Source organism: Actinia tenebrosa, unplaced genomic scaffold (assembly GCF_029948245.1).
Source record: "Actinia tenebrosa isolate PJP-AT-01 unplaced genomic scaffold, QUT_ActTen_1.0 PGA_scaffold0__85_contigs__length_37466705, whole genome shotgun sequence".
NCBI lineage: Eukaryota > Metazoa > Cnidaria > Anthozoa > Actiniaria > Actiniidae > Actinia > Actinia tenebrosa.
The window spans coordinates 28,483,594-28,508,339 of NW_028292569.1; the positions used below are offsets into that span (position 1 = coordinate 28,483,594).

General features: G+C 35.9%; 3 protein-coding genes across 5 annotated transcripts in view; 2 read left to right on the plus strand and 1 right to left on the minus strand.

Moving 5' to 3' along the window:
• Positions 1 to 24,746, minus strand: part of LOC148914013 (uncharacterized) — a 190,900-nt gene that overhangs the window by 6,885 nt on the left and 159,269 nt on the right. The window lies entirely within an intron of this gene.
• LOC116297239 (chitobiosyldiphosphodolichol beta-mannosyltransferase) overlaps positions 1 to 24,746 on the plus strand; it is a 26,047-nt gene continuing 1,301 nt past the window's right edge. Inside the window, exons 1-16 of one of the 3 annotated variants that reach the window (XM_089038985.1) lie at positions 1 to 207; positions 970 to 1,050; positions 1,639 to 1,745; positions 2,607 to 2,758; positions 3,385 to 3,474; positions 3,948 to 4,014; positions 4,236 to 4,285; positions 5,256 to 5,380; positions 6,087 to 6,125; positions 6,906 to 6,968; positions 7,458 to 7,568; positions 8,079 to 8,140; positions 9,160 to 9,212; positions 11,317 to 11,392; positions 11,917 to 12,060; positions 12,882 to 13,018. In XM_089038985.1, the coding sequence (XP_088895111.1) occupies positions 6 to 207; positions 970 to 1,050; positions 1,639 to 1,745; positions 2,607 to 2,758; positions 3,385 to 3,474; positions 3,948 to 4,014; positions 4,236 to 4,285; positions 5,256 to 5,380; positions 6,087 to 6,125; positions 6,906 to 6,968; positions 7,458 to 7,568; positions 8,079 to 8,140; positions 9,160 to 9,212; positions 11,317 to 11,392; positions 11,917 to 12,045 (1,407 nt within the window). In that variant the 5' untranslated portion in view covers positions 1 to 5 and the 3' untranslated portion in view covers positions 12,046 to 12,060; positions 12,882 to 13,018. Of the gene's footprint in view, positions 208 to 969; positions 1,051 to 1,638; positions 1,746 to 2,606; positions 2,759 to 3,384; positions 3,475 to 3,947; positions 4,015 to 4,235; positions 4,286 to 5,255; positions 5,381 to 6,086; positions 6,126 to 6,905; positions 6,969 to 7,457; positions 7,569 to 8,078; positions 8,141 to 9,159; positions 9,213 to 11,316; positions 11,393 to 11,916; positions 12,809 to 12,881; positions 13,019 to 24,746 lie in introns of those variants that run through there. The other 2 variants (XM_089038988.1, XM_089038979.1) reach the window with 2 other exon arrangements.
• Positions 16,907 to 24,192, plus strand: LOC116297236 (protein singed). Its single transcript, XM_031705426.2, has 2 exons — positions 16,907 to 17,831; positions 22,975 to 24,192. Exons 1-2 carry the CDS (start codon positions 17,045 to 17,047, stop codon positions 23,625 to 23,627), a joined length of 1,440 nt encoding a protein of 479 aa, XP_031561286.1. The 5' UTR covers positions 16,907 to 17,044; the 3' UTR covers positions 23,628 to 24,192.

Here is a 24,746-nt window from a genome sequence, read left to right on the forward strand (position 1 = left end):
TCAAAATGTTTTTCTATATTTTTACGTTTTCTGTTCTCATTCTTTCTGCTTTCTTTTCCTTCGTTTTCCTGAAGATTAGACGAAGCAAATTAACAAAGAATGTGTGTATCGTGGTGCTTGGTGATGTAGGACGAAGCCCAAGAATGCAGAATCACACGTTGTGTTGTGTGAAGGCGGGATTGAACGTCCATCTCGTTGGGTTTGGAGGTAGGAAGCATAACTTTGCTTTTTTAAAGTATTTTAAAGCTTTAAAGGGTCTATAATGTGATTGAAAAGTATCATTGAGGGTAGCTAAATTTCTTAATAAGTTGTTTTATTAAAAGATTTCAAGATGAAATACTGGCAGATCCTCTCCATCCCAAGCTTCCCTTTCGAACCCCCCCCCCCCCCCCCCCATTATCTGCAATTGGTTCTTCCAATTTCGCTCTCGTCCCTTCTAAACTCTAAGGATAAAGCTTATGATCTAAAAGAGAAATAATATTAAATGATGATATATATCTATATTTGACATCCTGTTATGGGGAGCCATTGCCACTCACAACTCTCAACTTGCCTGTTGATTCTTTGAGGAGGGAGTAAAGGCAAAGAATCTGGGAAAAACTCTTGTGGCAATGGAGAAAAAAATGCTTCATCATGGTGGTAAACTTATAGAATACCCCGCAAATCATCTGCACATACCTAATGACCATGACTTCCATTGTTGTATGCGTTGTTCTACAAAGAGTTCTGACAACTGCATATCATTTGCAGGGTATTCTATAATTGCTCTATCATGGTTTCTCTGCAGCTCAAAGGCTGTTCCAGGGTATGAGAGTGTAGGGGAGAGGGAGAAGGGGGGAGGGGGAGGGGAAAAGGAAATGGGAGAGAGAAAAGAGGAGGGGTCACATTTTTAGTATTTTTGATGATCAGGAAGTTAAATTTACCAGTGTGTACAGTGATGTTTTTTTTTAATTCTGTAAATGATTTCAGGATCCAAACTCATAACTGAACTGCAAGACCATAGGAATGTCTCGCTGGTCATCTTAGGAGATTTTCCAAAGTCACTCACAAGTAATATGTGATCAAATTTTAATTTTATGCTTACCACTTTTTTTCACTGCTACGCGCTGATTGAGACGTACAACAGTTGCAACAGGGAAATAGGGCAATACACTCCCACCAATCAGAGAATATAAAGGTACCGACCAATTTATTCGATTGATGGTAGTGTATTGCCCAATTTCCCTGTGGCAACTGTTGCCTCAATCAGCACGCAGTGAAAAGAATGGTAGCAATAAAAAGAGTGGTAATATTTCGTTTTGGGGAGGTTTTTGTCGCATGTTGCAATATACGACCGGAGATGCACTATGGGTGGTGCGAATGCAATCAGTGAAAGGTGTGAAAATTATGGAATTTTCCCAAACTTTGTCTGCACATTTTTTTGGCATACTTTCTTCTGTGGTGACATTATCTTCATATCCTCAAGGCTTGATTGGTAGGCAACATGCAACATGCAACATGCAACATGCAACATGCATAATGTTTAATATCTACTCTCACATTGGTTATCCAATTTTAAGTTAGAGTAATATTCCCATGTTGTAGGTATAGTTATTGTACACGTGATAAATTTCTCCTCATTTTTTACTCATATTACAGGACTACCAAGAATGCTTTACTATGGAGTCAAGGCTGTTTATCAGTTTTGTCAGTTATTTATAGTATTATTCAGCTGTGCATTGAATAGCTCACATCTCATTGTTCAAGTGAGTTTCTTGATTTATGGTAGTTGCTGCCATTTGCATTGCTACGCAGCCACTCCAGACAAAAATCGTGACTTGCACTTTGCAATAGACTGCCGTCAATCAAACACGTTAACGTCATTTACACGTGTGTGTGATTCAAAAGGGGCTAAAATTTGTTGATTGTTTACAAATGTTATGAGCCACACTCACCGGGCCTATCTGGGCCGATCCAAACACGTGTAAATGACGTCAACATGTTTGATTGTTGACAGTCTATTGCAAGGTGCATGTCACGAATTTTGTCTGGGGTGGCTGCATAGCAATGCAAATGGCGGTAAGTCCTTAATTTCATTCATTTACAGCAGATTCAGTCACAGTGTTATAATTGCTGTAAATCACTTATCAGCGATATGTGTTTCCAATCACGTACAGTAGGGAAGTCAGGATAGCGCTGTGGCCTCACTTCTTACCTTTGAGGTTCAGGGTTCAAATCTCAATCATGAATAGCCCATGTGAGCTGAAGTTAGTTTGTTCTCTTTCTGATTCCGAGGATTTTTCCAGCCCTTTGGCTTTTTCTCTCTCCTCTCAAACCACCCATAGTTCTAAAACTGGTTAGAGTGATGGTCTAGGGTCATACATGGACTGTATAGGGACTGCTAGAGGCACCTTCACATGCTTTCAGTTCAACTCTGTTGAGCTGCGCCCCAGCTGTAATTTGTGGTGGTGATAAGTGATGACGATTCTTTTTAGAAAGCACCTGCATTCTGCATAAATTCACTCTCTGTAGCTCTTTTTGCAGAAACCTACTAGAGATTCCAAGCTATAACCATTCCATCTCATCTCATTCCATGCATCTCTAAGTTTTTTAAATTTCTGTTCCAGAACCCTCCGGCAATCCCTACTTTGGCTGTTGCCTGGGTTACATGCATACTTTGCAACTGCAAGTTAGTCATTGACTGGCATAACTACGGATACACTATCCTAGCATTAGGTCTTCGCAACCCACAACACATGCTACTCAAAATAGCAAAATGGTGAGATAAGAACTCTTTTAATCATTTTAGAAAATATCAATAGCAAATGTTGCTTGTATTACTTAATTTCTGCACACAATAAATTTCATCTTATTTGCATTGTTTTGCAAAGAAATCTTTGCAAATTGTTGCATGCAGAGTGGTAATACGAGCAGCATTTGCTCTGCAACTTGCAACACAATTTTGTTGCCTGAAATGTTGTTATGCTCGGAGTTTTGATATGATCAACATTTTGTCCAGGGCAAAACGTTAACGCTTGCAAACTCGCAAAATGCCAGTGAAATTTTGTATTTAGAGAGTGACAAAAATTTTAACTAGCTAAGTTTTGCGAGTATGACCACAGCCAGAAATTGAAGGGTTGAAAAGTTTAGAACCTGTATCAAGTAAAGCTCGTTATTCACCACGCCCGATCACTAGTGACTTTGAAATTTTTGCTAATGATAACAAATCTTACTAGCAAGGTTTTGCTAGTGGGTTTATAAGTTCATTCAGACCAGAATGCAACAATTTTATGAGACAAGTGGCATTACTGTTCATGTATTTTATTACCATATCACCACACTTTTAAGCTATTTTTGTTTATTTAATACTCCAATTCATATTAAATATAATTATATTTGACGTAGGTATGAACATGGGTTTGGTAGATTGTCATCTTATAACTTTTGTGTAACACAAGCCATGAAGGAAGACTTACTGCAGAACTGGCAGATTAGGTATGCAATCCATTATGAGAGAACAAATATTTACCCATAAATTTTGACCTGTAAATTTGTACTGCAACCCGGTTAGTTCATTTGGTAAGACCGTCGGTCTGTTGTGCGGGAGGTGGTGGTTCAAGCCTCGGCCAGACGAACACTCAGGGTCTTAAAATAATTGAGGAGAAGGTGCAGCCTTTGTAATTACATCTGCAAATGATTAGACCTTGAAGAGGCTCCGATGACCACTTTAAATGGAAGTCCCGTCTCTCTACACTTCATCATTGCTAACCAATATCAGAGGGACATAAAAGAACCACTGAGGACGTAAAGAGAAACCCTGGCAGTGACCACCCTCAGTGCCTACACCTCATACTTACTAACTCTTGTTCATAACTCATTGTAAAGTGACTTTGAACATATCAATATAGGAAAGAGTGCTATGTAAATATCATAATCTTAGGGTTGATCCTAATTGTGATTGGTTTTAGAGCTGACACGCTATACGACCGTCCTCCAGAAAGATTCCAAACAGCTGATATTGAAACAAAACACAATGTAGGTCTTATTTTTAAATTTTATCAAATAAATATTTGATGGATACCATATGGACTACTGTGATGATATGGCAGGCATCTTGCCAGAGGGAAAAAACAAAACAAAGATGACACAAAATATATACATGTAGAGTTTCGTGTGTCTGTCTTCCTTTTATAGGTAAAGGTGATTGATGTTCCATTGTAATTCATCTTTTCAATTGAAAACATTTTCTTTAACAGTTATTTCTAAAGCTCTGCAAGGATTATCCCTGTTTTGGACAAACACAAAGGTATAATACACACAGTTAGAAAAATTGATTCTAACATGAAACAATTTATTTTAAATAATTAGTTCTAAGTAAAGGTGGAGACTCAGTAGGCAATTCATGGTTCTGACTCACACAATAGCAAACTAATCACTGTTGCAATAGTTTTTCCAGTGGAATTAAAATCTTGTCCCACAAACAAATACACAGTATCTGTTTTAAAGAGTACTACAAGGATGACGAGGCAATTTTATTTTATTTCACAATTGAAACAATGAAACAATTCATAATTAATTTCCAGTGATCAAAATCTTAAATTCTGAGATCTTCCAGCTAATTAAATTAGATTTTGAAAAACAAATTTTGTTCAGTTCATAGGACATAGCAACAGTAGCTAAGGGGAGCCAGAACAATGAATGTTTCTTGCAAATGTTACACATTATGAAGAAAATGTATTGCAGTTGCACCTAAAGTGGATATTTCACTGGGCAATGTTCCTTGCGACTTGTCTCACAATTTTGTTGTGATAAAAAGTGCATTGCAGTTGCATCAACAGGGGATGTTACACTGGGGAATATTCCTTGAGACATGTCTCACAATTTTGTCATCTGATAAAAAAATAATGCATTGCAATAGACCCCTTTCGAATTCCAAATTACCGCTGTGTTTCTTGATTACAGACTCATTTGCACAGGGTTAGCCTCGAGTTTGTGAAGAATATTCACGTGTTCCAGTCAAGGTCCGTCGAGTTTCAAAATGTTTGTATTGTTGAAGTTGTGCATTCTTTACTTTACCGTTGGTATTTGTGAATATTTAAACACTGATACGAGGCTAACCCTGTGCAAATGAGTCTGTAATCAAGGAACACAGGGGTAATTTGGAATTCAAAAGGGGTCTATTATACCAACAGGGTATTTTTCTCTAGTGTTATGGAAAATTCTCTTGATTGCTACTTGGATATTGCAAGTGATGCCTGTTATTCCTTTTGTTTCAGGCTTCCTGAATTTGCCACCAAAGTTGTTGAAGAAGTCACAGCATTTACAGTGAAGAATTCCAAAGGGATGGTTTATAATCGAGATGATCGACCAGCTCTCCTTGTAAGCAGTACTAGTTGGACAGGTACTTAATAATAAACAATTTACAGTGTATAGGGCCTATCCAAGTTTGCACTAGGCACTATTATTTAAAAAAATAAAAGACCCAAAGTGTTGCTCTGGCCGAGGCTTTAACCACCACCTCCCCCATGACAGACCAACGGTCTTTCCAACTGAGCTAACAAGGTGGCCTCTGTCCTTTCCCTTACATAAAAATTGAAATTTTACTTCCTAAGCAGAGTTTTTCAGGGCTCTCGTGGTGATGTTGTCTAGGGTCCATGTCTTGAGAATATGTTACAGGACAAATACTCCCTATTTTGGACAATATGATATCCCATTTTATGCTGCATGTCATTCTCTAGAGTATCATTTCTTTGTTTAACGGGTGTGCATGAGAAGACTAAATGAATATGGATACAACTCAAACAAAGGTTCTTATTCTCAAAGAGAATGACACATGATCTGAAATGGGACAACACTATGCACAAGAACAAACACAGCACTCCCCCTTCCTCTCTTCTCAATCAAACTAGCCTTACTCCCCCCACCCTCCCCCTCCACAATTGTTGTTGCTATGATATATACATTGAAAGGCTAGGAAGGTACAGAAGGCAAAGGGAGTGAAAATGAGTATTTTGTAAAGATTTTGGGACTAGAGATATCTTCTATATATATATATATAATATAATATAATATATATATATATAATTGTATTGAATTTTCATTTCCAGAGGATGAAGATTTCTCAGTTTTATTGGAAGCATTGGAAGGTACCATGTTAGAAAATTAAAACTAGTCATTTTGATATGCCAAATAGAAATTCAACCAAAAACGTCACTTTGCTGTTAAATAGTTATTTTTTTGCTTCAGTGTACTGTTTTCCCATTGCAGACCACGTGTTATTTACTAGAATATCATTTCTTTGTTTAATGGTTGCGCATGAGAAGGCACATGAATATGGATACAACTAAAACAAAGAATCTTATTCTCAAGACCACGTGCCATTCCCTAGAGTGTCATTTCTTTGTTTAACGGTTGCACATGAGAAGACACATGAATATGGATACAACTCGAACAAAGAATCTTATTCTCAAGACCATGTGTCATTCCCTAGAGTATCATTTCTTTGTTTAACGGTTGTGCATGAGAAGACATGAATGTGGATACAACTCAAACCAAGAATCTTATTCTCAAGACCACGTGTCATTCCCTAGAGTATCATTTCTTTGTTTAACGGTTGCGCATGAGAAGACACATGAATGTGGATACAACTCGAACCAAGATTCTTTTTCTCAAGAGAATGACACGTGGTCTGAAAACGGGAGAACGTTATGCACATCATCATCATCATCATTAATTACATCGTTTTCATCATAATTTATCACCACCATCAACCCACCATCAATATCATTATTGTTATCATAATCTTTTATTATCATCATCATCATTGAACTGTTATTCTATGACATTTACATTCTCTTCCACAATATAAAGCTCTTTTGTTAATAAGAGGTCTGCTGAAGTTTTAGAATTTATTCTTTTCAATCTAGATTATGAAGAAAGTGCTTCAAAAGAAAGCTCAGGTTTTCCGAAGATAGTGTGTGCAATAACAGGTTAGTAATTTTATGAGGAAAAAAAGGGGTTTTGACAAGTATCCTTATTGCCAACATCATAATTATTAGGATATAGCTTTCAAGCTAAGGAAGGAAGAAAGGAAGGAAGGAAGGAAGGATGGAAGCAAGGAAGGAAGGAAGGGAGGGAAGGAGGGAGGAAGCAAGGAAGCAAGGAAGCAAGGAAGCAAGGAAGCAAGGAAGCAAGGAAGGAAGGGAGGGAGGGAGGGAGGGAGGGAGGGAAGGAGGGAGGGAGGGAGGGGGAGAGAGAGAGAGAGAGAGAGAGAAAGAGAGAAAGAAAAAGTGATCATTGAGAAGTCCAAAAAAATATCATTGACAACTTGAAACTGCAGCTGGAGGGAGGGAGGGAGAAAGGGAGGGAAAAAGCAATGAGACAAAACAGTTGGATCAGAAAGAAAGAAAGGAAGGAAGGATAGACGTTTAATGCTATTGCTTCCCTCAGCTCAATAAGGTTTTTCCGTTGCCCATTAGGAAAAGGGCCATTGAAAGAATACTACAAGTCTATCATAGCAACAAAGAACTTTAAGTTTGTCAGCATATGTACTCCCTGGCTTGAACCAGACGACTATCCTAGACTACTTGGTATGTATGCTCGAGGTTGATTTGTTAATGAACCGAGATACTGTATTAGCAAAGCAATTCCCGATTTTTCCATCGTAATTTGGACCTTTTTTGAGTGAAAAATCATCAAAAGTTGAAAAAATGTAAAAATATCTAAAATGTACCCACAAACCAGATTCAATTACTCTAATTGCTAAAAAAACACACACGTAAAACTACATACCAAACATTTTCTGCTTTTTTGCACGTTGCAAACTTTCAGTTAATCCTTACTGTTGATTTAGATTATCTACAGTAGAAGCCTTTTTCGGTTTTATCTTTTCTTTTATGGTGGCTGTCGACACGAAAGTTTTAACTATTTCGACAGCCACACACACCTAACGATTCAATTATTTTTTAACATATCCTAGTTATCACATTTATTGTACATTTAAACTTTATTTCAATTTAGTGTATTATTTTTTTCGCAAGTATTTTTTTGTGTGTGAATAATAAAAAAAGTCTAAAGTCTTTTTTTATTTTATATTCTAGGCTCGGCAGATGTTGGTGTTTGTCTTCACAAATCATCATCAGGACTCGATTTACCAATGAAGGTTTGTTAACGATTTGACTAAACAAAAAAATATACAAGCAAATCGTCTAGAGCATTGATATTTTTTAGAAGGGGGGGGGGGGGGGGGAGGGGAGGAATTAAGTGCAGGGCCATCGAGTTTTTACACAGTCAAAAAGGAAAGGTCATCAGTATTTTCATTCAATCCAAATTTCTTTTACCAAAGAAGACTGACAAACAATGGGTAGGGTCACGGTATTTAACTCATTTGAAGAGAGGGAGGTTTATTTATTTTTACTATGATAGTCGATGTGGATTCGTCAGGCCCTTCCCCAATTGCCCACGCCCCCCTCTCCTAAATAAAATGAATGCTCCCATTGAAGCTTTTTAAACGTTGTACCGCTATAAAATCAATCAGACGACAGACTACACCGACCTACAATCGATGACAATCGATCGACCATCGAAAACCAATCGATATATGATGGTAATAAAACTGAGTGGAGTGCCTCGCCATTTTGCCTGAAATAAAACGAGTGATTATAAAATTGTACGACCGCGTAGCGAGAGTTCCAATTCTTAATGAAAAGTTTGGTTGCAGAGCAAATTTGCACGACACGAAGCTCAAATACGACAAGTTGATACGAATACCATTATCAAAAAAATTGCTTCCGATAAAATCGGTTAAGTCTGTCAATAAAATCGATTTAATCGATAGTCACAGCTCAATGAGTTATCGACTTTTATATTGTTTGATCAACCAATTGATATCGATTAAAAATCGATTAATCAATATTAATCAATTATCGATTAAATAATATGTTGATCAATCGATTAACAACGATTTTTATTGATTGATATCGATTTTTATTGCTTATCAAAATGATCGGTTGGTGTCGTGGTGGATTAAGTATAAGACATTGTGTGCATGAATAGAATAAACGTTCGTTTATGAATAACGTTTGACCTTTAAACAGATGTTTCCCACAAGTAAATTTATAATTAGTGAGGTTAGTATCATAGCGCTGTTATGCTATATACCGTCTGTTATCCATTCAACAGGTTGTTGACATGTTTGGTTGCGGTCTTCCTGTGTGTGCCATTAACTTCAAGTGGTAAGTCTGCGTAAAGGCCGTTGTCACGTTCATAATGTGGCGTGCTGTCCGCAATGTGTTCAGACCTGTTTTAACCACAGAAAATAAAATGGACTTTAATTTATTCGTATTCGAGGTCAAGTTACTGTCCTTCGAAATACGAAAAACCCCATAAAAATGCACTAGGAGTTTTTTTCGCGCGCGCTTTTGTTTTGTTTATATAATTTTCCTATAATGTCCTATGTATGCATAACTTTTTTAAACAGTTAGAAACTGATGTACTATGATAAAATGCCTGTTTGATGCGCCATTTTCAATTGTACAAAGATGTTTTGTTGCATTTGTGTTAGAATGTAGCTTTGTCAGGCTTTTTTATAGAAAATGTATGGGAAATAAGCAAATGAAGGCCTAAACCTCATTTTCGAATAAAAGTTTTGCTTTGGGTTAACACTTTGATTCCACTTTCATCGGTCATCTCAACTTCCAAACAAGTCAAACTTTCTGAATAACAAGACTTTAGACTTGTACAACAGCCTTTCTTCAAGAAAATAGTTTTTGGCGCTCACCGCTTGAATACTCTCAATATATATCGACGGCATAGAATACCATCAATCTATAGAGTAATCAAAAATATGAAGAGGCGCCTGTGGTTTCTATACGTAGCCACAACCAAAATACTGGGATGCTTACCAATCGTCCGGTTGGAATTGTATTCGCTAATGGCAAGAAAAGAGCGGGAAACTTTGACTTTCTAAAAATGGTACACGCGTCTACCGAAAGAACCGAAAAGAGCGGGAAACTTTGACTTTCTAAAAATGGTACACGCGTCTACCGAAAGAACCGAAAAGAGCGGGAAACTTTGACTTTCAAAAAATGGTACGCGCGTCTACCGAAAGAACCGAAAAGAGCGGGAAAAGGGGATTACCTCAATCGCAAGACCGAGTTTTTCGGAACTTTCCATTCCACGACACTTACCATTTATTTTCCAACGGGAATTCCCGGTTTTTCGGGGTAAATGGTAAGCACTACTGGTCTCTCATGGCTTCCATTGACTCTTCATTGACCTGGAAATGCTAGGGAAATTTAAATTTATTTTCAGCGTAATGATAGAGTGTTAAATAGTTTTAGTAACACGTTCTTCAAAGTATTTTCTTCAGTAGCAAAAAAAAAAAAAAGCCATTGGTCTTTCCGAGGATGCGCTTAAAACTCGTGAGAGGGGAAAAATACAGCGAATTCGTAATCTTACCGACACTTTCAGCACTTTTTTTCAAGAATTTAGAAACGTTTTAGTGAGAAAATAAATATGCGACTATTTTGCATACGGATTTTGAATGTGCAGACGTTTTTCACTCGTGTCATTTGTACTATAGCTGTACGTGACTACGCTTTGTGTATCGTATTGTATTTATTTTTTATTTAAACATATTTAACATAATGTTTGCTCCAAAAGCAAATCTTACCGTATTGTTTCCCACTCATACAAAACCGCTCTGAGGGGAACGGAAATTTTCTAGAAATTCTTAGAAAAAAGTTGTATAGTGTAACCAGCCCTTTGTCATAGGTTGTGATAATAAACTGCTTCGACGATACAGCGGCCATTTCGTCAGGGGGCAAAAAAACAAACAAACAAACAAACAAAAAACAACAAACAAACAAAAAAAAACAACAACAAAAATAAAACAAACAAAACAAAACAAACAAAAAACAAAACAACAAAAAAAAAAAACAAAAAAAAAAAAACAACAAAAAAACAAAAAAAAAAAAACAAAAAAAAAAAAACAAAAACAAAAACAAACAAAAAAAACAACAACAACCAAAGATGACGGAAAATATAGAGATTTTCGTGTGTTTGTCTTTCTTTTATGGGTAAGGGTGATCGATGTGCCGTCTTAATTGAACTCTTGTAGTATTTTCTTGTGTTGAGATGTCATTACTGTTACAAAGCTTTATTTGCGCCCTGGATGCCCAATAATGCATTGCGATTCAAGATGGCTGCGCTATCATCGAGGTGGTCCATTTTAACGGTGCTAGCAAGGAGGATATGGAGTAGATGTATAGGTTGATTGTTTCTGAGTGATGATAGATATGAATGTTGCTTGTCTAAGTCATTACGTTTTTATTGCAGTTTACCTGAATTGGTCAAACATAAAGAGAATGGACTGATCTTTCAGGACAGTGAACAACTAGCCAACCAAATCAAAGTAAATTAGATCTTTCTTTTATTTGCTTGCTTGCTTTGCTTGATTGCTTGCTTGCTTGCTTGCTTCCTTGCTTCCTTGCTTCCTTGCTTCCTTGCTTCCTTGCTTCCTTGCTTCCTTGCTTCCTTGCTTCCTTGCTTCCTTGCTTCCTTGCTTCCTTGCTTCCTTGCTTGCTTGCTTGCTCGCTCGCTCCAGTTAATGTTCTAAGGGGTATCCTAATTTTGTGTAGGATATGTAGAACATTCATGTGTTCCAGTGAAGGCGCCTGGAATTTTATAGTGTTCGTATTGTTGAAGTTGTGCTTTCTTTACTTTACCATTGGTGTTTGTGAAAATTGTATTGTGTAAAGCCTGGTTTCCATATGATCGCTCACGATCGCCGGATCGCTGAAAATGATGCCAGCGATCGTGAACGTGACGCTAACCCTGAACAAATAGGTCTGCTATGGAACACAGCGCGGTAACGTACGAATTCCACGGAGGATATATTTTTTATTTTTATGTTCTTATATTATTTATTTTGTCCAGGAACTATTGGATGGATTTCCAAAGAATCAAAAAATGCTTCAGAACTTCAGAAACAACTTGAAAAGTTTCCAACAAGTCAGATGGGACGACACGTGGAACAAAGTGGTTTTACCGGTACTGAAGTCATAGTACATGCATGAGATAGTAAGTAGACTAGACTAGAAAAGATAGAAATAGCTAATTTACTGATGGGATACCTGTGTCTTTGTTGGGACCACGTGACCAACAAAAAATATTTTTCAAATATGAAGTATTAACGTAAGAATAATATTAAATACCTTGGTTGGGTTCCCTGTTTATTTGCCTTCCTTGAAATCTTCCTCAAAGGATTTTATAACCAAAAATTACGATGGGTTTCCTGTGGTACCTGTGTCAGAATCACTTGACCTCCCACTAAAGTTTTCCAATAGTCTCCTTCACTGTTCCCTGCGCCATCTTGAAAGGTTGCCAGTGCCTTTGTATTGAAGCGAGACGAACGGTGAGCTTGCAATGATAGAGAAGTGTGAATAATTGTCCAAGGTGTTAAAAAAGGTCTCTATCATTGCAAGCTCAACGTTCGTCTCGCTTCGAAATGACTACCAAATTTACTTTATTGGGCTACCTCAACTTTCGCCTGACAAATTTTGTAATCTCCCCATGGCTTTACATTATATCTAGTTGGGCTCCCTGTTGCTTTTTTATGAATCACGTGATACTTATAACGAAATATTACACTGAAATTTCAACAAACGAAAAAATGTCAGTGAATAAAATTGTAACTTGAACATAATAAATATAAATAATAGATAATAGACTAAAATAATGAATTCATGGATCCTCAAATATCTCAGTTTAACCCAAAACTATTTTGTATATAACGAGGAATATAAAACAATAAATGACGATAAAAATACTGATAGAAATAAACGTGTATTTATAGATTAATGTATTGTTAATAAACCTTAAATCTTCTTGCGAATTTTCAGTGTTCCTTAGATCCACGTGAGAACGTTAACCGTAAAGTTACCATGGTGACGAATCGCTGAAGAAATAATTCACTAACGATGTGTTAATAAACAGTAAAAAAATAGAATTAGAATAAACAAAAAATTAGAAAGACTAATTGGTTTTATTCTAGTTCGAATTACTTTTATTCGTCGTAGTTGAGGTTCTCGATTGAACTATACATGTAAGTTATTGAGTTCGTTTGATGTGTTGTTCTCTCCCTTGCCACGAGGGTTTTTCTCCAGGTTCTCTGGTTTTCCTCCGTAAAAATCAACTTGAGTCTAGCTTGTTTGATGTATTTTTCTTCCCCTTGCCAAGAGGGTTTTTCTCCAGGTTCTCTGGTTTTCCTCCCTCCATAAAAATCAACTTGAGTTGAGCTTGTTTGCTGTGTTGTTCTCTCCCTTGCCACGAGGGTTTTTCTACAGGTTCTCTGGTTTTCTTCCCTCCATAAAAATCCATATGTAAGTTGAGTTTGTTTGATGTGTTCTCTCCCTTACCACGAGGGTTTTTCTCCAGGTCCTCTGGTTTTCCTCTTTCCGTAAAAATCCACATGTAAGTTGAGTTTGTTTAATGTGTTGTTCTCTCCCTTGCCACGAGGGTTTTTCTCCAGGTTCTCTGGTTTTCCTCCCTCCATAAAAATCAACATGTGAGTTGAGTTTGTTTGATGTGTTGTACTCTCCCTTGCTACGAGGGTTTTTCTCCAGGTTCTCTGGTTTTCCTTCCTCCTAAAAAATCCACATGTGAGTTGAGTTTGTATGATGTGTTGTTCTCTCCCTTGCCACGAGGGTTTTTCTTCCATTTGAGTTGAGCGTTGTATTTTGTAAATCTATAATGTAGTGGTAGTGCATGTAAAGCGAACCCCACGGAAGAGCTCTGTACGGCGAGTGATCGTTCTATTAAAAATGTAAGTTTTATATAGGACTAAACAAAACTGAGACAAGGAAAAAAACAAGAAGGGGGAAAAAAAAACAAAAAAACCAGGAATAATGGGTGAGTAATTCTTAAAAATGCTACAATATGCAGATGGAAAGTGGTCTTCATTTAATCAAAAAACATTTACATGCAATTTTAAAGCAAAGGAGATAGATGAGCGGACCTTAAGCTTTTTTTTTGGGGGGGGGGGGGGGGTGCACGTTCACCCTGTGCTCCCCCTGGTTACGGCCCTGTGAATGATGATTATTTTGATGATGATGATGATGATGGTGGTGGTAGTGGTGGTGGTGGTGATGCTGATAATGATACTAAAACAATTTCTGCTGCAAGTAAATAGGTAAATCGTGTTCTAGAGATTCCCATGGAAAATTGAAAAACATTATATTAAAGGATTCGTATGTTTATTAGCCGTAGGCCTTGTAATCAGCTCGTGAGCGGTGCTAATCTAGTGATAGCAATAGATTACAGTGTCCAACATTAGAACCAACGCATTGGTTGTCTGAAATAATAAGTTTAAGAAGGTGACACAGACTGATTGCTTATCTGTTGTGTTGGGGAGATTACATTTGACCTTATTTTGTACCCCGATTCTATGAATTTCCTTTCGCAATAAAGTAGAACTAAGTTATATTTGGAAACGGCCACGAACGTTCGATATACGTTAAAATTCAGACCATATGCGAGGCTGTCGTATTGTACTTCATGTATGTCACAAACACGTGGAACACCAAATACAATTATTGGCATCAATAGAATAATGTACATACATGACGTTTCTACCTTTCCGCAATAATAAGAAAAGTTTGGTAGTAATGCTAGTCAGTTCACTGCTCAACAACGTTTTTATTCGAATCTTCAGCACTATTATCCCAACTATTATCTACCAATCCTTTTGAGGCCGTTTAATGCAATTCTGAACATTTTATTCCGGAGAGGCAAGTAAAGTTCAGTGACAGCTTACCATTGGGCAGTTTTACCAATATTAGATAAATGCGGCGTTTTGTCGCCTCTTTTGCCCGTGTAAGTGTTAGTCGTTAGCGGCGTGTTCTGTTCTATCTATTACGTTAATCAGAAATAAGTCTGTGTGTCGCACACCTTTACTTCTGTCTCCAGGGGGATTTCCCAAAACTCACGTGGCCAATAATTGAGATCTATATAAAGCTAATAAAAACGTTTACGATTGGCGATACCATTTTCTTTTTTTTTGTCCTTTCCTTTCCTTTCCTTTCCTTTTCTTTCCTTTTCTTTTCTTTCCTTTCCTTTCCTTTCCTTTCCTTTCCTTTCCTTTCCATTCCATTCATTTTATTTTCATTTTCTTTGCTTGGCTTTGCTTGCTTTCCTTTCCTTTCCTTCTCATCTCTCTCCCTTCCATCGTTTTTCCTTTCTTTTTTTCTATATATTTTTTCTTCTAAGTTTCTCAGCTTGTTTTCCTTTTTGATTTAATTGTCTTCTATTTTCTTTTTCTATTTTCCTCAGTCTCAGTCACTAAACGAAGCAAATTTCACAGTCATTTTATTTTATTTCATTATCCTCTTCATTTAGCAAGAAAACTTATACCATATTTCGAGAATCAATTTTTTGGAAGCGAAAACACTCACAGTGCTCGTAACTTCTTTGTTAAGGTAAAATTATTTTCTCAGGCACCAGTGTTAAGGAAATAATGTATTTTCTCAGCACCAAGATGTATTCCGTCTGTTCACCAACTGGAATAATTCCACATGGCATGAAAAAACTTGGCTCATCTCAATACGACCCTTTTTGACTATCAATATTTCGCCCTCTAACCTTTCGATTCAATTGGTATTAGATTATCTATTGTTTGAAGGCACTTGCGCTTAACTAAGACACTAGAGTCGAGTTTCTTGAAAGGAAACAGCGCTCGCCGGCCTTCAGTTCAACCTTTGACCGTCTTGTCCTTGTTTGGTCATAGCTAGGGATTATTATGACAACAGACATTAAAATGTTCCCTTGTTGAGACCATGAGAAATAGCACATTTTAAACAACCAAGTTAAAAATATCGGCTACAACATCAAAAGAAAAACATCAAATTATAAAGAAAGTGAAAACAGACATACCGGAGTGGATTCAATTTAAAAGCTGTCTTATTATTTTAAGGTTATTGTGTTAAATATTTATTAATATGTATTTAATAAAAGACTTCATAATAATAGCGATAATTTGAAATGATTATTCTTATATAATGTACAGTTATGGACGTAAAACTTGTTTGCAAGATTTGTTCTATTTTTTCGTTCGCACACTGTTTCAGTACAATATTCCAGTTCTGTGCTGAGTTATCACATGCAATCCCACAAATTTGAATTCATTATCCTGGAAAACAATTAATAGCCGCTGTTGTGTAAGGAAAACCCAAAGATCTCTCATTCATTGGTCTAAAAAAAAGGAAAAGACATTCCAAATTACTTACATCAGACATAAGCCACGGCGATTTACACAATGTTGATTATTAGTCTAAAAAAATCCTAGTTTCCGTGAGGGTATTACCCAACAAAGCCGTTTCTATTATTGTTTCAGTAAAAATTAAATCAAAAAAGCTTTATATCAAAATGAATTCTCATAAATATGTATTATTTTAAGTATTTTGGGGTTTTTGTTTTCTTTTCAAAACAGGAATACTTTGTTGGATATCTTGTTCTTAAGACTGTGATCCTATTAATACAGTATTTTAGAATTTAGTATGCGTACAACCTGTTAAATGTTTTATAAATGAATGTATTTATATTGAACCAGCCACGTCAAAGGCGTAGGTCCATTTGCTGAATCTAAAATACAACACCAATGAATCATCCATCTTTCTCCACCGTTGGGAGAAAATCAGATCAAATTCCAACCAAAACATCACTCCTTAACATTCACAGATTACTTAAAACTCTGTTAATCCCTAGGCAACAATAAGTTCTGAGTCACCGCCAAGATTACAAGTCTTAAATACTAATTATTAGTATTTGTCTATTGTGTCGGTGCTGATTGGTTTACAGGTTCTCCTTAGTTTTATTCCTCGTGGACGCGCAATGCAATTAGCATTTTTCTTCACCATACAATCCACGCCTTCCCTTAAAGATCGTATTACACGCTGAACAACCCCGATTAATACGCCGTGTACGCGTTCAGTTCAGACGGTCCAGACTTCCTCTCTTCATAAAATTCACAACTTGCCCCGTTTTTATCCAACGGTTTTGAGATTTCACCATGCCAGAGACCACGACATGGAATATTGGTCTGGTGAACCATGCTTCTCGTTATCTTACAGTAGAAACGTTTGGATTTACGCTCAACGCGGATGGAACATCCCTTAGAAAGAAACAAATGTGGGTATTGGAGCAGGACAATGATGAAGGGGTCTACTTTAAGTGTCACTTAGGAAGATATCTCACAGCCGATCCGAAGGGGAAATTATCGTGTGAAGCCACGGAACGCGAGCCCAACGCAAGATTTACTATAGTTACAAAAGATGGCAAATGGGCACTGAAGAGCTCGCATAATGCGTACTTCGGGGCAACAGGGGATCAGCTGAAATGTGTAGCGAAAATTGGCAAGACTGAGCTATGGACCGTGCATCTTGCCATGCACCCTCAAGTCAATCTTAAAAGTGTCCTCAGAAAGCGCTATGCTCACCTAGATGAAGCGAGTCAAGATATCAAAGTTTCGGAGATTATTCCATGGGGTGCTGATGCGATGGTGACACTAGAGTTTACTGATGGTGCCTATGCGATCGTCGCCAGCAACGACAAGTACCTCAAGTCTAACGGCGACCTCAGTGACGAACTAACCGATGAGTGTAAATTCTCTATTGAATTCCATCAAAAAAATATCGCATTTAGAGATCACAAAGGGAAGTACTTGACTGCCGTTGGAACTGGAAGATTGCAGTGCAAGAAAGACACAGTTACCAAAGATGAGTTGTACATTCTTGAAGACAGTCATCCACAGTGTTCCTTCATTGGACACAATGACAGACGCATATCAATCAAACAGAGTAAGTACCTCCGATTTTTTTTGGGAACAAATATTGTTTTTCTCGTAGGCGCTGGCGTTTTATTTTTCACGTGGAAATTTGCTGGCTTTATTCAGTCATATGCAAATGCGCCATTATAGGTGTTTACACAGGGATCTCTGAATTTGCTTGTCCTTTTGTTCGAATATCAACTGTGTTTGCTCACATAAGTCACACCAAACGACATGTAAATCAATCCACGTGCCAAAAACAAATGATACCATCAATTTCTTCATCAAAAACCCAACAAGCCGTGCCGTCTCGCTTCGCTCGCGTGCTCTATACTCTCATAAGTACTCTAGTTGATTACATATACTTTCATTTATTAAGGTAGTATGCCTTTGTTCGATTCACTTGAGAGAGTATATTGAATATTTAAATCTGGGTCACGTCTGGACTCGTTGCTTTGAGAGTTAAATCATTAGGCGTTTGCGGAAATGAAGTTGAAGAATTTGCGAGGTGACTATGGGAAGGAAAGCTTGCGGAATCTTGTCTGGCGGTTTCGTCAAACATTCCATAACCATTTATAACCAGACGTATCGTTCCAGCGCGTAAACATTTTCGACTGAACACTATATCGTGCGTCCCCCACAACATATTCATGACCTATATTTTTATTATTCTCATTTGATGAAAGAGGCGTCGACAGGCAATGATATTTTTATATGATTTAAATAAATAATATTTTTGATAGCAAACTTATTGTGAGAATATTTTTAAAGTACATAGTAATCCACCCATGTTGCAACGCCTTCAGCAACAATAATAAACAACTTAGACTTAAATACTTTATTGTTATTGGTTTTATGTTTCGTTTTCCTCATTCACTACACGTCTTTGACGATGTTTGCATCGCAGGAAGTCAGAAACAATATGTTTGTGGTAATATTTGTGGTGGAATCAGAGAAGTCGATTAAATTTCTTATTAATTCTTATAAAGAGACTTATAATCAAAGAACATCGAAACATCACAAAGAATTCAAAGACATTCCAAGCAATTACATCGTTATTCAAATTCAAGACAATATGTTCAAAGCTGTATATTAGATTAATTTATTTTAATATCCCAAATTTTGAAATTTTACATATATTTTTTATGCATTTTTGAGCCAATTATATTCATTTAGGAGTGTCAATAATCACAGTTTGTAGTTTATTTTTGTATTTTGTATCACCCCAGGAATTGTTTGATTTAAAGAACTGCTGTAATTGAAATAATTATAAAATTCAATATTTTAATCTCATTTGTATCCATTTGATTTTCATTTTTTCTTTTAATTTTTATCTTTTTTCAAAAAAAAAAATGTTTTTATTGCAATATAAATGCTGCATTCATAGCATTTAGCCTTGTTTTATATTATTTTTTGTATCATTTTAATTGTAACCTTGTGTTGTTAGTATTAATAATTCATACCTTAATTATTACTTTTTTAGCAACAAAGTTTGAATATGTTTGTGCCGTGTATTAGGAATTAGTCAAATTCAACAAGCATCAATGCTGCATTCTGATTGGATGAGCTATAACTTGTTTGCATCAATATATTTGACCGACTAGTTGAATTCGACAAAAACGATTAGTCCTCTTGCCACATGGTCTATGAGTATATAGCCTATTTGGACTCAAGGACTAATTGCAAATTATTTCTCAACTATATATACCTTTTAAGTTTGATTTTTCTCTTAAATTTCTCTAGTAATTCCTTATCACAGGAAATCTTTTTGTAGTTTTCTAGCATAATAACCTTTAATTTACCTCAAAAATTTGAGATAAATTTTAATTTTCTTCCCCAAAAAATAATTTACCAGTTTTTCCATTTATTAAAGTATTTTATTTTCATTACAAAATATATACCAATATACTTTAAATAAAACCTTTGTCATGCTGCTATTTAAGTCACTTCTATATAAAGAATGTACATATATTTGCATGTCTCCCATCAAGCAATATTGTCAAGCATTCATAAACTTCATTTACTAGATCATTTAATATTAATTTTCCAGCTGAAATACTAAGAGGTTCTGGAATATATTGGCTTTCAAAACATTGTTATCATTGTGTTACAATCTTTTCAAAATTTTTCTTATCTTCCAGTAAAATATATGTACTTTAGTGTGCCGTCAAATATGACATCTTTTCTTTTGTATTGAAAGACTGGAACTCTAAGGGCTTGAAATAATAATCTGCCATTATGGTCAAAGTGCAGTCCAATTTTTAGTGAGTCAGCTGGCAACCCAAGTTAAAAATAAACCATAATCTAGGTTAAAATTATATTTTTGCTTGCATGAAACCGTTATGCAGAAAGAGTGATAATTTAGAGCCCTGTTGTAGCCATTAAAACTTGATTCTTAGCAAATTGATGAAAAGCTTCTGTTATTTTTTGTCCATTATTTCTATTCCTTGTATTACTTTATTCATTAAATGGAAGAAAGCAACATATTGTTGTTTTGGATTATTGCATGGTTGTTCTTATAAGACGAGAAGTCTTTTGGCATATTTAAAAGTCATGAACTCGCAAAAGTTGCTCATAATGTTTATTTACTGAAAGACCAAACTTCAACTAATTTTCTACCTTAAAATTGCTACCAATCAATATTAGCAGTATTAATATAAAGTATATTTTTAATACCAAAAGGCTTGAGGATTACTCAAGATTCTTAAAGTATTACCGATTACTTCCATGGGAGCAAATGAATGTGAATATGAATATTTAGTCACCAAAAACAAGTTGAGTATCTTTATCTTGAACCTTTACTTGAACCTCAGAAGACCAAAAGTAATTATTTTTTAATTATGAAGTTGCTATAAAAAAATAAAGGTTAGATGTGTTTCGACTTGATTTTGTAGCTTGAATATAAAGTTACATGGTAAATGATATCGTAAGATGTAGCTAAAAAAAGCCTTGTCAAATATCATGCATGTATATGTAAGGTAACCCTTTTTTTGATTATAACATTTAACTATAACCACAAAAAATGTCTAAGAAAAGATTTTTTATAACTTTTTATTCAAGTGAAAGTGTACATACTTTTAATACAGCTGTAGACCTGTGGTGTAACATTTTCTCATTTCAGACCACATAATTCCTTAAAGAATAAGATTCTTTATTTGAATTGTTTCCAAATTCATGTGCCTTCTCATACACAACTGTTAAACAAAGAAAAAATACTCCAGTGAATGACACATGATCTGAAATGGGATAAAATTATACCACTAGGAATAAGGTCTGTTGAAGAGAAGTTTTTGCTCAAGCTGGATGCAGACAAGACTAATCATGGGAGCAGAATATTGCCTTATATGGACATCAGTTTCTCATTGGAGTTTTGGGTTGCATAGTATCAGCTTTGCTCACTTCCTGGGAAAATAATGGGTCGTGACAATATGGCATCTCAACGACCAAACTAATTAAGGATTTTTTTTTAATAGGAAAAAATTATTATAAATATTATATGTTATAAATAATGTTTAAAAAATACTGCTTCTATATGCCTAGTTTGTGTTTTCATTGAAAAAAAAAAGAAGTTAGTTAAAAAATTAGTTAAAGGAAATGCAAATCACTTACTTGGAATCTTAAATTGATATGTACAGACATAAAATACAGAAAGGACTAAGGCATTATTAGTACAGATTTAGTAATTGTTATCTTTGAAAAGGAACTTTCCTTTATTCGAATATTCTTTAATACAGTCTTCTGTATTAGATTAACTGAACTAATCTTTGGTTTCAATTAATCAAAATTACATTTTCATTCTGGCTGTTGTCAGTCTGTTGGACAGGAGACAAATGATAAAACAAGCATGTTATTAGGAAGTGTAGTCTCAGAGATGAAAATTATTAAACACTAATTGACTGAAACTTGTCTTTGAGAATAGTGGCAGAGAAAACATGCCTAAGTCATTTTGTTTAGTCTTTTGTTAGGGAAATGTCAATTAAGATGGTCCAGTGACTATCTAACAAATGATAAATCCATTCAACTCTGTGGTGCAGTGCCAATTCTTTTGTCCAACACTTGCCAAACCATATCTAATTACATGTCATATGATTTGGAGAAGGCTGCAATCTAAAATAACAAAAAATATGTATTGTCTTTTAAGGAAATCCTCATGATAAGCTCTTAAGCCAGAGTTAATTTGAGTAGGAAATGTTTTTTTCTTTTATTTATACAAAGTAAGCCTGGCTTTAACAACTATGTTGTTCCAGATGGCGAAATGGCTTTTGACATTGGCATGAATGTATGTATTTGCAGTGGCAGATCCAGAACGATTTGAAGGGGGTGACTGTTACCTAAAAAGGCATCACATAGTGCCCTTTTTAGGTCTTTATTCTTATTTATTTTTCTTCATGAGGTTCATAGTGGTGATCACGAATAGTCACCCAATTCACTCCCCTCCCCCTGGATCTGACCTTCATTTGCCAGCTTCAGTACTCATTCAACCACTTATGACATATTGTTCTTTCTGTCTCTTTAGTTTTTTGCTTGTATTTTGTTTTTACTATCGAATTTTCCTTAAACAAAGTTGCTAAAAAGATTCACAAAATTTACCTAATGGAATACTTTTTTAACTAATGCTCCTTGAGGTATATTAGCTTCAAATCATAAACAATTCCTATTGAGCAATGTGTTTATTACTTAGCAGCATATTAAGGAAACTGAAAAATGAGACATACCAGCACTACAGCTTCTTTTTTTACTTTCATCCTCTTTCATGTTGTCTTTTTTGTCTCAGTCTTAACCCTGATAACATACCAGTGCTTTTTAATTGACTATAGTTTCCTTGTAGGGCATAAGCAATTTGTTTGTTCTATGGCAAAAGAAGTTACTCAGCTAAACAACAACCCATCCATCCCATTCACCCACCCATCTTACCTACCCATCCATTTATTCATCCATCTCATCCATCAATCCATCATTCTATCTGCCCATCAAATCATCAACTCATCCACCCACCCATCTATCCATGAATCGTATCATCCATTGACTTAATAACCAACCAACCACCAGCCAGACAGCCAACATCCCTCCCCCCTCAAATTTTTTCCAAAATTTTTCATTTTTCACTTCTCTATTTACTGAATAATTATCCAGAAGTAATCCCTCTAAATGTTGCTTATCTTTCATGTTTTCAGGTATGGATGTAACAGCCAATCAAGCAGAAATGACAGATACTGAAATCTTCCAAGTGATTTTCAACAAGGAGAATAATAAGGTGTCATTCCTAAGTAACAACGAGAAGTACTGGTTGGCCAATGGTAGTGTGGCAACAGCATCCTCCAGTGAAATCACACCCAAGGCTGAGTTTGAGCTGGAATGGCATGGCAACCAAATCGCCTTCAAAGCCAACTCCGGCAAATATCTGTCTGCCAAAGCCAATGGGCAACTTCTTGATGGCACTGATGAAGTCTCTGCCACAGGTTTATTCACAGTTGAGCTTGTTAACCGACCACTTCTAGTCCTCCGTGGAGAATTTGGGTTCGTTGGGTGCAAGGGTACCACCAACAGACTCGAGTGTAACCGTGCTGCCTATGATGTCTTCCGCATGAAGGTTGAAAATGGTTTCTACACCATTTGCAACAAGAAGGGCAAATACTGGCGCACAGAGGAAGATGGAAGCATTTCTGTGTCTGCTGATGAAACTGGTGCAGATAGGTTCCAAATTGAATTGAGAGGACGTAATGGCCTATGTATCAAGTCCCCGAATGGATGCTACCTCAAAGGAGAGCAAAATGGTACTTTTAATGCCAAAGGAACTGAAGTTAAAGACACCGTCTGGGAGTACTAAATTCCAATTCTTCAAAAATGCAGAGATTTACCAACGTGAAATAATTGACAATATGCAAAAATATACTAGAACTTAAATTTAAATGAAAACAATGCATTTGTAAGGTAAAATATCAGTTGTAGTTAAGTAATTTGTGAGACTCATAAGTTTACAAACGTTGACAATCTCTCGACCTAACTGAAATTTAAGAAATGTTCGACTGAGCTATTAATAAAGAGCTAAAAGGTTTCAATGAATTGCTTAAAATTTAAAGTAAAAGATGTTAGGACTATTAGATCCAGCTTCCAGGCATTTGTTTATTATTCCTTCGATTTTGAAGAAATGTTATTGAATTATTTTTAAAACATGATATACGCAAACCACACTGCTCTATAATTTGTTTGACTATTATTGAATTATTTTGAAGTTGTAGGTATTTGAAAATTTTCATGTTATTAGGATAATCAAATATGAATTAATTATATACAAAAAATATTAGCTTATTTCTTATTAGGTTGTAAAATTGGACAATTTTTATAATAGCGTGTAGTATTTGTAAACTGAGTAGAATAAATGGATAAACTAAGTGAAAGAATTGTAGATGGGATGGCCGCAATGTTGGGTGTTTAACAAAATATACATGGTGGCCATGTTGGATGATATAACAAAATACATGACCACCATGTTGGATGATATGACAAAAGACATGGCCACCATGTTGAATGATATAACAAAAGACATGACCACCATGTTGGATGATATAAGAAAAGACATATTCACCATGTTGGATGATATAACAAAAGACATGACCACCATTTTGGATGATATAACAAAAGACATGACCACCATGTTGGATGATACAACAAAAGACATGGCCACTATGTTGGATGATATATAACAAAATACATGGTCACCATGTTTGATGATATAACAAAAGACATGACCACCATGTTGGATGATATAACAAAAGACATGGCCACCATGTTGAATGATATAACAAAAGACATGACCACCATGTTGGATGATATAACAAAAGACATATTCACCATGTTGGATGATATAACAAAAGCCGACCACCATTTTGGATGATATAACAAAAGACATGACCACCATGTTGGATGATACAACAAAAGACATGGC

Bases quoted from the DNA above. Each gene is read 5' to 3' on its own strand.
- LOC116297236 (XM_031705426.2), top strand. From the start codon at position 17,045: ATGCCAGAGACCACGACATGGAATATTGGTCTGGTGAACCATGCTTCT. The intron at 17,832-22,974 runs GTAAGTACCTCC...TCATGTTTTCAG, and splicing joins ACGCATATCAATCAAACAGA to GTATGGATGTAACAGCCAAT.